This window comes from Chinchilla lanigera, unplaced genomic scaffold (assembly GCF_000276665.1).
Source record: "Chinchilla lanigera isolate Chin_1 unplaced genomic scaffold, ChiLan1.0 scaffold00033, whole genome shotgun sequence".
Lineage (NCBI taxonomy): Eukaryota > Metazoa > Chordata > Mammalia > Rodentia > Chinchillidae > Chinchilla > Chinchilla lanigera.
The window spans coordinates 3,574,269-3,588,991 of record NW_004955434.1 but is presented as its reverse complement, the minus strand read 5'-3'; the positions used below and the strand labels follow the sequence as shown (position 1 = coordinate 3,588,991).

General features: G+C 51.2%; 1 protein-coding gene across 3 annotated transcripts in view; it reads right to left on the bottom strand.

The window, feature by feature from the left end:
• Positions 1-220: 220 nt before the first annotated feature.
• The window catches only part of Apba1 (amyloid beta (A4) precursor protein-binding, family A, member 1), a 203,794-nt gene continuing 189,291 nt past the window's right edge, over positions 221-14,723 (bottom strand). For all 3 annotated transcript variants that reach the window (XM_005388560.2, XM_013516352.1, XM_013516353.1), the window contains 4 exons: positions 13,605-13,817; positions 6,216-6,335; positions 4,627-4,767; positions 221-3,954 (listed from right to left, as the gene is read on the bottom strand). In XM_005388560.2, the coding sequence (XP_005388617.1) occupies positions 3,883-3,954; positions 4,627-4,767; positions 6,216-6,335; positions 13,605-13,817 (546 nt within the window). In that variant the 3' untranslated portion in view covers positions 221-3,882. The remainder of the gene's footprint in view (positions 3,955-4,626; positions 4,768-6,215; positions 6,336-13,604; positions 13,818-14,723) is intronic.

Genomic DNA, 14,723 nt, shown 5'->3' with positions numbered 1-14,723 from the left:
TCTTTCAATGAGGATGTAAAATACACAGTGTCCCTCCCCTAGTTCAATGTGCTTGGTGGAGCCCCAGCTGTAACAAACATGGCCTTTTATGTTTCAAACTAAGTCAGTTTCATGAAATGAACACCCAGGCTCTGGGCAGCCAGCAGTCCCTCTGGCAGTTGGTAGCCCATTAGGGAAAAGACATACAGGCCCTCTTCTTCCCCAGAAAGGAACAGTTGGCTCCAAGAGGTGAAAGTCTTGTTTATTGTTGCAGCAACTCTTATACAGACATTAGCGTTCAGTTAAATAAAGGAGATAGCACGTTTAATACATCACAACCCCAAACCAGATGACTGGCCACGGTAAGGAGAAGGGGCGGGCAGGCTGGGACCGGTGACCAGACTGTCAGAGGAGATACATTCAGTGGGTGTGCGGTGCCAACATTCCAGGCTCACGTGTAGATATCTTCTTTATATATTTATTTATATTTATATATAGAGATCATTGAGTTTTGTGTATACAAAGAACGATATTGTTACAAATACAATACTATACTTTTCCCAACGCTTTACAGTTAAGTCTATTGCACCCTCTTTACGGAACGGTAGTACAAGTCCATACTCTAGGTGCTGTGCTAAGTATGTATAAGAGATTTCATTCCCACACGGTCCTCACACACTGCCTCCAGGGAGGGGGAAATAAAATCAGAATCATGTGCTCAAGTGGACCCCAGCGAGGGAAGGAGCAGACGGAAGTGAAAGTCAGCCCAACAGGTGGCCTTGCGAAGGTGCTAGTCGACACATCAGGAAGAGGCGGCTCTCAGTTGTAAACATTGGTAACAGCTACACCGCTGGGTGGAGGGGCCCCGAGGGGCTGTGTGGCCGGGAACACAGGCATGGACGGGCTGCGGGGACAGGAGGAGCAATGGGGGAGGTAGTAGGTTACTCTGGGCTCCCTGAAGGCCGGTGTGATACGCAGTGCTCAGAAAGCTCGCCCACGTGTAGGGCGGAGAGCCCTGGAATGTGCTCCACCCCAGGAGCTGCTCTGGGGCTGGAGGATGGAGTCGCTTGGGAAGTGGGCTCCAGGCGTTGGTCTTTGGGGGTTTCTTCCTCTCACGGACCCAAGGCTGATGGTGGCTCCCTGAAATGCTCCCACTGGAGAAGGCAGAGGCAGGGTGGGTTCTGGTGCATCCTGGCTGGACCCCGAGGGGGAGGCAAGTCTGGGAGCCTGTCCCAGCTGAGTGGCCAGAGTGGCTTTGTGCCTTGCAGTTTGGGGAAAGGATGCTCTATACATTGTCTTCCCCATTATGCCAGGTGTTGAGATATTTACATATATAACTCTATATATATGGAGATATCAAAGGGGAAAGAGACCACCACTTGGGACTTTTGGACGTGGAGTGACTAACACCTGAGAGCCCAATTCTGAGGTTAATCACACACAGGCCAATGTTAGTAGAAGAAAAGAATATGCTTCAGCCAGGTGAGCCTGTATCAAGCTCCAACCGTCTTCTCCCTGGGCGTGAGGAACCACTTTCTTTGACAAGGAACAATGTAGCCAAAACATGTTACTTCTCTAGCAGGGCTTAGGAAATTGACTTTGCAGCCTTTCTCAAAGTTTCCAAAGTTTTTCTGCAATAGGAATGGAAAGTATCTCCTCTTTCCCTTGGGTAAAAAGCTTGACTAATTATTTGGAGTTGTACAGGAATGTGCTTGTGAAGCTCCTGTCCCTGGGCCCATCTCGGGCGGCCTCTGTTCTTGTCCAGGTGCCCAAGTAGCCACCCTGGGAGTAGGCAGGCATGAGTCCCTCCAGTGGTTTTCAGAGGCCCCTGCTGCCTGAGATGGCACCCAAGTCATGTTATTCCTGTTCTACTGTCTCTTCCGGTAGAGGAGAGATGGGGTGATGACACTTTAGTATTTCTGACATGAGGCTGTAGTTGGGTTACTTCAGGAAAAGCAAAGAGAACCTAGGCCACGGTTCCCATCCCTCACATTGGTGGTAGGCTGACCTTGGGCTGGTCCTCTTTAGCATTCTGGTAAGCATCCTTGAAACAAGTCCTGGGGTCCTAGCTCCCCCAGCCCCACCCCACCCAGCTCTCTGCAGGGGCAGCAGCCTTTTTCCTTCTCAAATAGGACATCTGGGCAGCTGGTAGCCTCTCTTCATTGGAGCTTTCTGTACTATGGCCAAACAGAGTTCGGCTGCTAATTCCTCTCAAGCATTTGGCTTTTCTGTGCAGACAACTCAGAAGACAGAGAGATCCCAGGGGAGTGACCACATTGCTCTCGGGTCAAAGTCTCATTGTTTGTAATCTCACTATATTCACTTTTCTTTCATGTAAATCCCTCCTCTCTCTATATAAATATATCCAACCCAACATTTGCTCACTGAATTTCTATTTCTACAGACAGAACATAAATATCACAGATGTAGAGAACAGGGACTATATTAATATTACAAAATATATTAGTTTTTCTTCCCCTGTTTCTACTGAGGTCATGAATAAAACAAAACAAAAAAACAAACCACACCCCACATGAAAACAAAATGCTCTTTGGACCAAGAATGAGTGAAAAGTGGCTCAGAATAATAATATTACTAAAATACCTGCACTGAACTGAGATGGAATCATAAAAGTGAGGCACCTGATGGAAACATACTGTTCCACAGCAGCTGGAAACTCAGACCCACAGGGCAGTAAGCGGGTTTCTGGAACGCATTTGGGATCCTAGGCATCATTTGAGATCATTGCTGACCCCTTAGTGCTGTGCCTTAAGGACCATTCTGGGCTTTCAACACAATATCCAGTCTAGTGCCCTAACAGAGCAGAAAAGAAGGCTGGCATCCACTAAGGACAGGAAACACACTGGGGACCCCCACATCACTGTCTTCCAGGGGAACAGCTCACTGTCCCCAGGACCCCCATGGAGGGCATGGGCGACTCTACGAGGACACTCTTGAGTCAAGGTGGTGTTGGGAGGCCCAGGCTCTCAGGACAAGGCTGACCGGGCCCTGCAGCCAAACCTCCTCCCAGGGCAGGGATCTCCCAAGGAGATGCTATGGACTTTCCAGGGTTCAGCCTGCCTCACTGGTGGTGGGAGAAAAGAGTGCACGTGTGTGTGTGTGTGTGTGTGTGTGTGTGTGTGTAATATACAGAGCCAGCCATGCCTGTGGTGATTACTGGTTGGTAACTTCCAGAAAACCTGGCAAGGCTTCGCATGGCCTGCGAATCACCAGGCTCTCTGCAGTGCTCTGGGAGTCTTGTCTGAGGCCAGCATTTCCCCTTTTATCCTTGGGTGAGAAGGCCCATATGAGAACATACATATACATTGAAACTAAAACTAGCCATGGAAGAGGTTTAAGGTTGGCTCAGAAATTCTGGGTGGAAATAATGCAGGGTACCCCAGAACATGATGGGCAGTGCAAATTCCTATGTGATGTGGGCTGGTCCCCCTCATACCGTATTCCCATCAAATGACTCCAGGGGAGCAGAGATGAGCAACCCGGTGTAGGCACTGCTAAGTTGGTGTCTGTGTTGCCCCTGGGAGTTCCTTCTTTGAGGTCTGAGCCTCCTGGGGAGAGACGACCTCCCTTCGGCAGTGACAGCACCTCAGGACCCCCAAAGGCCCTCCACGATGGTTGTGGGGAGATCCCAGCTGGATACTTGCTGTTCTCCATCCTCAAGGGGGTGAACAGGAAACTTCCCTGGTATCAACGGAAAAGAAAAAGCACGAAAGAGACAGAGAGCAAAGAGGTCCTTGCGGATTCTTCTCTTCCTGTGTAAGACCGGATGCTGGGCGGGAAGGGAAAATGTCTCAGTGGACACACAGATGCAGCACGAGAAACACAACCACAACGAGGACAGTCCTCCATGCATGCCGCTGCGGAGGAGCGTGAGGCGCAGGCTCAGATGTAAACGGGCTGCTCCTGGGCCGTCAGCAGTCTGTACATGGCAGCTGGCATCGTCTTCATGTGGATCTGAGGGCAGGAAATGCATGTTAGCCGTGGGCCCAGGCTGGGCAGGGCTGTATGGACCCTGGAAAGATAGTGCCTCTCATGTGAGAGCTTTCAAGGTATCTCCTACAACTTGCTACACAGTTCAGGGGCGACAGGAAACGAACAAGGAAAACCAGGTATTTTCCCAGTCAGATGCTCCTGTTCTCGGTCCTTTGAAAGACAGAGAATGGTTCAAACGCAAGGAGCCACTCTCGGTTCTAATCCACTCGGCCTCCCTTTTCTCTCTTGGCACTAAGAGACTGGAAGCCCTGAAAGTGCAGTCAGGCCTTCGGGCAAGCCCACGCCAGGGAGACACCTCTGGAGGGCCACTGTGGCCCTGAGACCTGGATCTGAGATGAAGTCCTCCAAGCACATTTGGTGGGATTAACGGGGAAAAGCAGAGCAGCAACTGAGGGAGGCAGCAAAGCTCTGCGCGTGGAGGAGGTAAGAAGGGGCCTGCTTTCCTGTCACAGAGCGGTTCTCAGGCAACCCGCCTCTAATGGCTTAGCATCTGGTCAGAGACAGGACGTTCTGGGTACTGAGGGGCATCTGGGGGGAGAGGACACTCAGGGCAGCTCCCTGGAAGGCCCAGCAAGACTTGAAGGGCACCCGATGACGCCCCTAGTCCCTCCGCAGCCCGGACCTCACTCCTACCTCCCCAACAGCATTGGAGAGGATGTGGACGATCTTCTCGTGGGGGGTGGCCACCACACTCTGTCCGTTGATTTCGATGATCCGGTGTCCCACGCGGACGCCTCCTCTCTCAGCTATGCCACCTCGCATGAGGCTGCAGATCTGGCAGAGCCAAAGACCTAGTTATGCCTGCGGGCAGCATCAGCTCCCAGGACTGTGTGGAGATGGAAGACCATCTTCCCTGGCACCCCAAGGCCCCAGCTGGTACATCTCTGAGAAGCTGACATGGTCAGGCCTAGAGTGCTTAAATCTCAGGTTCTTCCCACAAGAGTCAGATCCACACACCCACACCGCCACTGCGTCATGCAGCCCGCAGAGCGAACGCAGCATGGCGCTGGATTTCACGGCACGCTGGACTCTGACACTTCCATCCCCCCGGGCCTTGGTAAGAAGAGCTGCCTTTGTTTTCCTGAGAAACCACTTTGAAGATATCAATAAGTGATACAACAACCATGGTTAATTTCCTACAACTTTGTCTGTAACTCTGTTTTGTCTGTATTGTTCTTAGGCTATTTCGTAAATGGATGTCTGTCTGTTGATATGTTTTCCTTCTTTTATTTTTTAAAATTAAAAAAAAAAAAGAAGCGCTGTCTGAGCCTGCGATCAGGTGACGATGCCCCGACTGCCGGCGGGTGCAGCACAGGCTGTGATTTTTTTCCCCAGAGTCACACCTGTGTTCCCACAGTGACCACAGAGCCAGCAGCCTGATGCTAGGGCCAGCACCGTGTGAGCCAAAGTGGCACTAGGACCCCAGAGGGTGTGGCACAGCGTGGCGAGCTGCAGGGGACAGGCGCCTGTAGGCCTTCCTAACTCAATGGCCCGTGTCACTGCGTACAGGGACAACGACGACACTGCTGCTTATGGTGGTGCAGCCAGGCACTGGGACATGAGCCCTTCTGGCTGCAGGGTCCAGCGACCCCCACCTCACACATGAGCAACTCAAGTGCTCTAAAAAGAAATGTGTGAACTTAATCTTTATTTAAAAGCCAGGGCAGAGGAGACCCGGCAGCAAGTGTGCTTAGTGTGTCTGAAGTGTGTGGGCCCTGCAGGCTCTCAGCCGCTCTGGTCCAAATACCCCTTAGCTGCTTTCCATACCGGAGACAAAGCCAGGGTCTAAGCCTGGTGTGTGTTCGGTGGTACCTGCCTAGCATTCACGAGGCTCTGGCTTCAATCCGTAGCACCCCCAAAGAACAAAGCTCCAATGGCACAGTAAATTGACAAACAGGTGTGGTGGTACCTGCCTATAATTTTAGTTTCCCTAGAAGCTGAGGTGGGGGATCACAAGTGTTCAACCAGCCTGGGCAACTTAGTGAGAAACTAATTCAAAATTTAAAGAAAGGACTGGGGTGTAGGCCAGTAGTAGAGAGTGTGGGAAGCACACAGCCCCAGGCTCAATCCCCAGCATGCAAGAAACCAAAAACCAAAAAAAGCAAAACCCCTTCCATGATGGATGCTTTTAAGGAATGGACCAGCTTAAAAAATAAACCAAACTCTGCCTCATTTTCATTTGTCCACATTTTGGAAAAGGGCACGGGGCGAGCTGTACTTACAATTCCATTTTGGACACTGAAACCCAGCTGGTAGCGAAGGTCTGGCCTTCTGATTAACACGGTGGTCACCGGAGGACATCTCACAATGTTCAGCTTGACTCGGGACTGATTCTTTAAGCCCTTGAACATGAATAGAGTGCAGTGAAGATGGGGACTACTGACGCTGCCAGATAAGAGCAGACAGCTCCCCAGGCAGCTGCAGCCCCACCAGTCTTATGAAGTCCCCAGCGTGAGAGGCTGCGGGTCTGGGCTGGTGCTGGCTGTTTTAAAGTACGGTGCACAGGAAGTGGTACTTTTTGGTCAGACCACATTGCTGCGGGTGGAGGCCCTGCTGTCCGGCCCTGCTTCCAGAGCTCCCTGCAGGGGAGATAGTGCATGTGGGTGAGCAGTGACTGTCCGACCAGATCCCCATCTGGTGAGGCAGCTGATCAGGAAGTCACTCGAGGTCAGCCGCCATCCCTGTCCTCTGAGAGCCAGAGTGAAGGGGAGAAGTTGTTCCTAAGGACAGTTTGGGGTAGGTGGGCAGCTTCTTCTCCAGCAGACAGCCACCAGGGAAGGGACGGGCTGTGGGGACACATTATCCAAGTCTGTGGTGTCCCCTGGAGACAGTACCCCCTTGGCTCACCAGCGGCCCAGTCTGAGCCCTCTGCAGACCAGGCAGGAAGAGCAGCCCAGGGAACAATGGCAAATCCAGGAAAGCTGTGCTTGGAAGGTGACTGCCTCCTAGTCCGTGAACAGAGAGCTGCGAATTCCACAGCTGTTGGAGTGTCACTCCTTGCCCAGCCTGCAAACCTTTTTTCTGTGGAAGGTCAGAACTCATATTTCACATTTTGCAAATGTGGACAGAAACACACACATGGACATATAACTTGCATAGTCCAAGGGCTGTGAGGTCGGGACTGGGATCATGGATCCCTACTCACAAACTGTGCCAAGCAGAGGTGAAACAGGGCTGGCAACTCTAGTGCAAACGGAATTAGTGACATGAGCATGACTTGCTACTCTGGTAGAAGAGAACCATGTATCTTCTAAGTGACCATGATTTGCTTAGATTGCAGGCCACACAGCGGCTCTTTGCTCCGGTTACCTGTCCTTACTCTGCTGCCAGTGGCTGTGTACCACTGCCCTGCAACCCCATGCCAGCAGCTCAGCATCACTTAACAGGAGTTCGAGTTCTGGGCTCCTCAGCCCTCAGCCCTAAGAATCAGAAAATCTAAGAGAGGGACCCAGTCACCTGCCCTGACAAGTCTTCCAGGGGACTCTGATGCACGCTCAATTTTGGGAAGTGCAGGAGACTACCCCTGCATACGCTGGCCTCCCCTGCACCCAGGTGATTTACTTCCTCAGGAATGACTAGATCTCTGGATGTGAATTTCTTCTCCATCAGAGAAGGTGCTAGTGAGGCTGGGGGCCAGCTCCTAGCGTGGTGGTTGGCTCAGTCACTACACAGCCTGACCCCGGACCATCTCCAGGTAGTACCATGCTTGAGCACCCCTGGGACCACTGCTGCACCCAACCCACCCAAACACAATGAAACCAGCCCAGCCACAGTGGCAGCAACTGCCCGACACTGAACCCTGAGTCTTGCCTGGGACCAACCCGGAGATTCACAGGAGCTGGTTCAGTTAATCTCCCCAACAAACGGGTAGCTCTAATTACCTCCACTCTATCAAAGAGGAAGCTGAGGCTCAGCGAGACTGAGCGACTCAGTCAAGTTCCCAGCAGCCAGCTTCAGTCCAGGTGTGTCATTTTCACGCCCCACAGTGCTTCCCCACCCCCCCATGCAGCGGGGGAGGACCTTCCATGATTAAGGCTTGCTCAGTGAAGCAGCAGTAGGGGACAGCAACAGAAACCTGTGTTCCTGAATCTTTGATTCCAGCCGTGACCTGGGGATGTATTTTTAGGCCACTTTCCTACATGGTCAGAGCTCTTCAGAGCTCCTGCTCCTCATGTCCCTGCGCCCTCTTTGAGCTCCCACTGCCTCTGCATGATTCCGTTTGTCCTCTCAGGGTGAGTGGGACAGCTTCTCCACCTCCAGCATCTCTCCGCTCAGTGTTCCGAGCTGCTGTTTCCTGGAAGACTTGAGCCTCCCAATCAATAGCTGGCACTGGCTTGTGGGGTCATACGAGGTGACTTTCTGCTCCGGCTCATTTCACGGTTACAAGTGTCATCGAGTGGTCCGAGAGCTCTCTTGGGGAAACTCCTCAGTGAGGGGAACGGTATTTTCAGAGCAGGGCAATGGCATGAGCCAAAGGTGATTCTCTGGATCAAAAAATCTGCAAAAGATCCTGGCCCTCTGCACCTCAGCAGCTCCCACCACGCCTGTGGACAGGGCAGAGCGACACTCTGGCTTCTGCTCACCCCAGGGCCATGAGCGCAGCCTGGTGAGAAAGACCCAGGCTCCAGGTGTGCTTCTTTCGGCACAAGCGGCGGGTGCTCAGCAGGCTCTACCTTTCTTTCACCTCAAGTTTTCTCGTCTTCCTGGCAACCGGTGAAACCTGCTGACGTCTCTGCCAGTTCCAAATGCTTTACTTCCTTTTAATGTGTGTTTTTCTAAATACCTCAGCCCGCCACACTGAATCTCAACCATTACACCTAAAAACACCTGTTATCTGACATTAAGTAGGTTTTTCCTGTAGAAAGTATGCCGTAGGTGAAGGGCAGCTCAGACATCATTCATGCAAATATTTCTCTTTCCTTGAGTGCTTCCTCTTTTTAGCCAGTTAAAAAAGAACATGAATCACCTGCTGTGTGCCCAGAACTGTGTTAGGCTCTGCAGCATAGCACCTCTGGGCATCCTAGAGCTTGGGGAAGGCTGGGAAGGAGAATGTCAGAACTCAAGACAGGGCTGCAGGCTTGAGTCCCTTCACCTCTGTCTCTATGATCACAAACCAAAAAACCAGGGTTGGTGGGACACACAGCTAAGAATGCTAAGTCAGGAGCCTGCGGCCAGAGTCACAGCCCTTCAGACAAAACCACCTGATTTAAATGTTCACATCTAATAACTACTGGGACTATTCAGGTACTCTGTGCAATTGAGAAAACCTTACAGAACATACTGAAAAGCAAGAGAATGACCTTATTTTCTCAGTGTTACCTAAGAAATTCGCATTGCTCTGGTAGGTTCTTTTATGTGAATTGATTTAAGATGCCTGATCAGTCCCTCAGTGAGAGAATTTCAAGACTGGGAAAAATGTGCTGCAAGATGAGGCTTAGACAAATGGCAATTTGAAACAACCAGACATGTATTTGCTCTGCTTTCCTAATCAATGTTTCAAGTTGGGTCCCACGAACTTAGATTTCTGAGGTGGCATTTTATTAGGGGTGCCAATTAAATAAATGGTCATTCCATTCCCACAACAACAGTGGAATGCAGCAGCAAATTAAGAAATATGGTGGGAGGGGAGAGGGAAGAGAGGAGAGGAGAGACGGAAGCCAGACTGGTCTCTATAGTAACAGGAGAGCAGAGAGACGGTGCTCCTGTGAGGGGTAGGGAATCTGAGCTCCAGTTTAAAACAGAAAAATCCAAAGGACAGGCCCATGGAGGAAACAGTATGTACAGAGACAGACAGTAACATGCTTCACCTACTAACGACTATGCTACAGAAATTAATTGTACCAGGAACAGTAAGTGCTAGGAAGATAATTCAGCATCCGTAACTCTAGAAATATACACTACTTCCTGTGATCTTAGAGGAAAACTGGAACTATCACCATCCTCAGGCGCTTGCTAAAAATGCAGAACCCACTCGAGACCTGCCAAATCAGAGCTGTACTTAGACAATATCCCTGAGAAATCAGCTTGAGAAATACCGGTTTATAAGAACTCAAATTAGTCGCTAAAGTCACTGCAAAGGCCTGAGATATACTGAAACCCACAGGAACAGGAGGTTCTGAAGCCCAGGTAGCCCCTGCAGTGGCCAGGGGGGCAGCTGCGGGCATCTGTCCAGATGCAGGCAAGACAGCGTGTTGTCTGGAGAACTGAAACAACAGTACTAAGCCCACTAACAGTCAGTCTGTGTTTGGTCCTGGAGATGCCAGCTGTTAGCAAGTGGTAAACCTTTCCTCCCGAGGCGAGAGAGGCCACAGAGGGGCCACCTGGCTTTTCAACAAGCTGAGTGTCCAGGGCACGGCGAAAGCTCAGTGGTCAGAACTGGGGCCTGCCCATGAGCCAAGGTTTGCTGAGGGTAGCCACGAAGGCAGTGGTTTGTTTCTCTCCATCTCCATCGGTTCTACCTCTTTCCTCAGACTCCATTTACAGACGCCAAAGTTCAGCTATTTGAACGAACCTTCCCTGTTAGGAAACTACTCGGGCAGCTCTGGTTTCTTTCCTCCTGGACGTGGTAATCCATGGAACAGCACAGGGTCCTCACACGGCCTGAGAAGGGCCAGCTGCCCTCCAGAGTCTTGCCCGCCCCTCGTCTGGTCCCATCTTTCTGAGGGTGGTAGCGAGGGGTGGAGAGGGTCGGAGCTCACCGGACAGCTTGGGGGCCATGAACAAGCCCTCTGCACCTTCTGCCCAGGCCTCTTCCCCACCTCACTCAAGGCGGCCTTGTCTCAGTCAGCGCGGGCTGCCCTAACAGGCACTGCAGCCTGGGCAGCTTCTAGACAATGGAAGTTGCTTCGCACAGTGCAGAAGGGTGCAAGTCTGAGGGCAGCATGCCAGCATGGCCGGGTTCTTGTGAGTCCTCTTCTGGGCTGCAGACGGCTGACTTCTGCATCCACATGGAACCGGAGGGCCACAGAACGCCCTGGTGTCTCTTTTGTACGAGCACTGATCCCATTCATGAGGGCTGCATCCTCATGACCAAGTCCCCTCCAAGGACCCCATTCTAATGCTACCATTTTGGATTATGGCTACAACATATGCATTTGGAAGGACAACACACCCCTCTCGCCTTCTTAAACCTTTCCAGATCAACCCTCCTCACCAAGCTCCCTCTCACTGCCTTTTCTCTCCTACACCCGAACCCCAGCATCTGCGCAGGGTTTCTCAAGCCTGGCTTTCTAGGCGTCTGGGGCTTCGGGGTCTGTCCTGTGTACTAAGGGTGCTGGCAGCACCCCTGATCTCCACCACTGGATGCTCGTGGCCCCGGTTTCCCTGGGGTGACAACTCAGACTGTCTCCAGGCCATCTGAGGTGTGCAAGATCACCTCGGCTGAGGTCCTGGGCTTGGATCTAGCACTTGACTAGACACCCGCCCTGGGACAACTCTGCCTAAGAGGGAGGCTGTCCACTGGCTGAGCGGTCTGGCCTTACCAATGGCCTACTGTGTCATCACTGTGCCTCGGTTTCCAAATGTGCACGACAGGTGAAACAGCAGTGCCTGCCCCACGGGAGGCCTCCATGAGGGTTCAGTGAGGTTATCCACACGCACACTCAGCACAGCAACAGATGCACGGCTCTTGATCACTGTAGCCCCCAGTCCCGTCACTTCTCCCTGCTGGACCTGTGGGGACTGCATCTGCTGTGCGTCTAGGCTACATAAAAGGGATGAGTAAGTCACTTGGTCACTGGGGGCGTGCAGAGCGATGCAGTGTGGGTTGGCCCCACCTCCTGCCCCTGGGAAGCTATCCCTCTCCACGGCAACACCAAATCGGCTCTCAAGGCCGGGCTCAGACCCCGTCCCATTGACCCAGTGTCAGCTTGCTGCCCATCAGCTTAAGCAGAGACTTTCTCACAGTCTAGGTTTTACTACCTCAAGGTCAACTTCAACATCACTGTATACATTTCTCCACTTCTGAACACTCACAGCCTTGGAGGGCCCACGGAACCCTCTCGACGACACAGTGACCCTCCACATACATAGTCATTCCAGCCTCTCCAAGTTTCAGCTCCGCACCTAGCAGAAGGCTGGTGAACGAGATGTTCGAGATGGAGTCTCTCATCTCATTACTAATGTACAGCCGTGTGCTGCACGGTGATGTTTAGCTGACTGCAGACCACAGCAGGACAGTAAGATTACAGAACAACGAAGCTGACAGTGACCCCATGGCTGTTCTAACACCACAGCACAACTCACTCTGAGTGTACTTGTAGCGGTGCTGGTGTCACTGCCTCTCCTGCACTACCTGTCATGTAAAAGAGCACAGGGCTGGAGAGCAGCTCAGTGGCAGAGCCCTTGCCTACCATGCATAAGACCCTGGGTTCTATTTCCAGGGCCACCAAAGAGAAAAAGAAAAAAAAAATACCAAAAACCAAAACAGCAATTATGTACAGTACATAATACTTGACAATGATGATAAACAAAACCATTACTGATTTACAGATTTACTCTGCTATGCTTTCTAGTGCTATTTTAGAGGACAGTGCTCCTCAGAGTACGCAAGAGCCTCCAGAGCTCACGATTACTGTGTTCTGCTTGTAGCAAGAGCCCACATCCAGGGATTGACTAGGTCTGTGTAAGTCTTCCATGTCTATAAAATGACAGAGCTGCCATATGACATTTCTGAGAATGTGAGCCCCGTGACTGATAAATTCTGTCTCTTGATTGATACACAGACAGGGCTTATTTTTTAAAAGGAGCCACTGTCCCTGAGTCATATGCACTCACCTGTATCTCTACCCTCTCCTCTTCAGACGAAGACGATGGCTTTTGTAAATTCGCGGTATGAATTTATTCATTTCTTCCTCAAAGCTATGTCTAACAGTCTTTCACAAAACCCCAGGGACCAGGCAAGTTGTGCAACCCCAGTCTGCCCGTGACCCTGCAGTGCTGTGTAGCTCCTGTGGACGAAGCGTATTTCCTCATACTGGCCATGCAGTTAGCAAGTACCAGTGGGCTGGAAAGAGTACACAGGGATGCTTCATTTCTAAGAAGAAAATCTAATTTCTTCCCCTGAAACACTTACATTTAATTTCTTTTAAGTAGCTCTCGTTGGCTTGTATAACAGCATCAGTTCAGGGTGAAGAGTAAGTAATCCTGCTGAGGTCTGGGAGGGAATAAGGGAATACATGGACTGTAACAGTGTCCTTCCCAGGGCTCTGGGGGAAAGACAGACTCATCTGTGCCTCAGCGTTCTCAGATTCAGAACAGTTCCATGATGTTTCAACAGGGATGGCAAACCATCTCGCGTTCATCTGACTACAGGGCCTGTCTGGAATACTGAGTCATGACCGATCAGTGATACCAGCGGTGGGCATGGCTATGGTATTAGACAGTGGGCCAAGACTACTACCCTGATCTACACAAAACTTGTGCAAGAACTTGTACAGCATAACGTGAGGCTAAGCTGCGTGAGTGCAAGTCAGTGCCTTTTGTGTCTGTGTCCCTCCCGGAGCTGACACTTGGAAATGCTTCCTAAATATTAATGACTGGTGCACAGTCACACTCATGCCACTTCAGGTCTACAAGACAAGTATATGCTGGCTTCTCCCGCGTCCACGTACCTTAATAATGCTCTGGCAGGTGGACAGAGGCAGGCCTACCAGGCTGGTGCCGTTAATGGACATAATTTGGTCCCCAATATTCAGCTTCCCCGACTTCTCTGCAGGGCCACCATGCATCATGTTGGCTATGATCACAGTCGGCAGGATGGATCCCCAGCCAGACTCCACAATCACAACTCCCAGGATCTCCCCTTTCTGCTTCTCTATGAAGACCTGAAAGGAGAAAAACACTTAGAAAGCCTGAATCAGCCATCATGAAGGACAGCGACAGGAAGCAAAGCCATTCCGCCCTCTTGTCTGGGAGAATAGGCAGACATTTCCCAACAGGCTCTAGTCCAAGTGAGCGCTTGTCTTCACGGTCTCCGGCATCTGCAGTCAGTGGCAAAGTATTTCACACAGGACCATGGCATTTTTTTTTTTTTTGTAATTCACCCTCATTTCACACTGGCAATCTGGCTTCACACAACCACTAGGGGCATCAGTTGTGTATTTTGGTTCTGTCAGTCATCCCCAGCGGCAGGGAAGCAGGCTCCGGTGGTGGGAGCACTGGTGGCCTGTTACAGCTTCCCAAAATGGCTTTCAAAGTCTGTGCACAGGTTTCATTTCACAGTGCTTCATAAATTCTGACATTTAAGAATCTTGAGTGAAACACACAGAAACACTTTTCTGTGAGGAAAACGAGGTGATGCCGAAGTTATCACCACCAAAAGGCTGGAGTGTACACCCTGGACATGCGTAATGTTGGACACTTGTGGGGTCAAATGAGAGACGGAGACAGACACAGAGACAGAGAGAGTGTGTGTCCTGGGGACTCACGGAGTCTCCTTCACAGCCGGGGCCCCATCCCCCTAGCTGCTGAGCTCATGGTTGGCAGCTGGCACCTTCTCTGAGGAACTGCCCTTGCCCAAGTGGGAAATAACCCCCTTGGGGACTGAATTCTGCCCCACCTTCCAAATGTATATGTGAAGTGCCAACCTCCAGAATCTCTGGTGCCTCAAGATAGAGGTAATCATGCTGAAGTGAGGCCATCGCTGGGCTCTAATCCAATGCTACTGGTGTCATTACAAGAGGAAAAGTGAACACACAGACATGTGTGAGGGGAAGATGCTGTCAAGACAC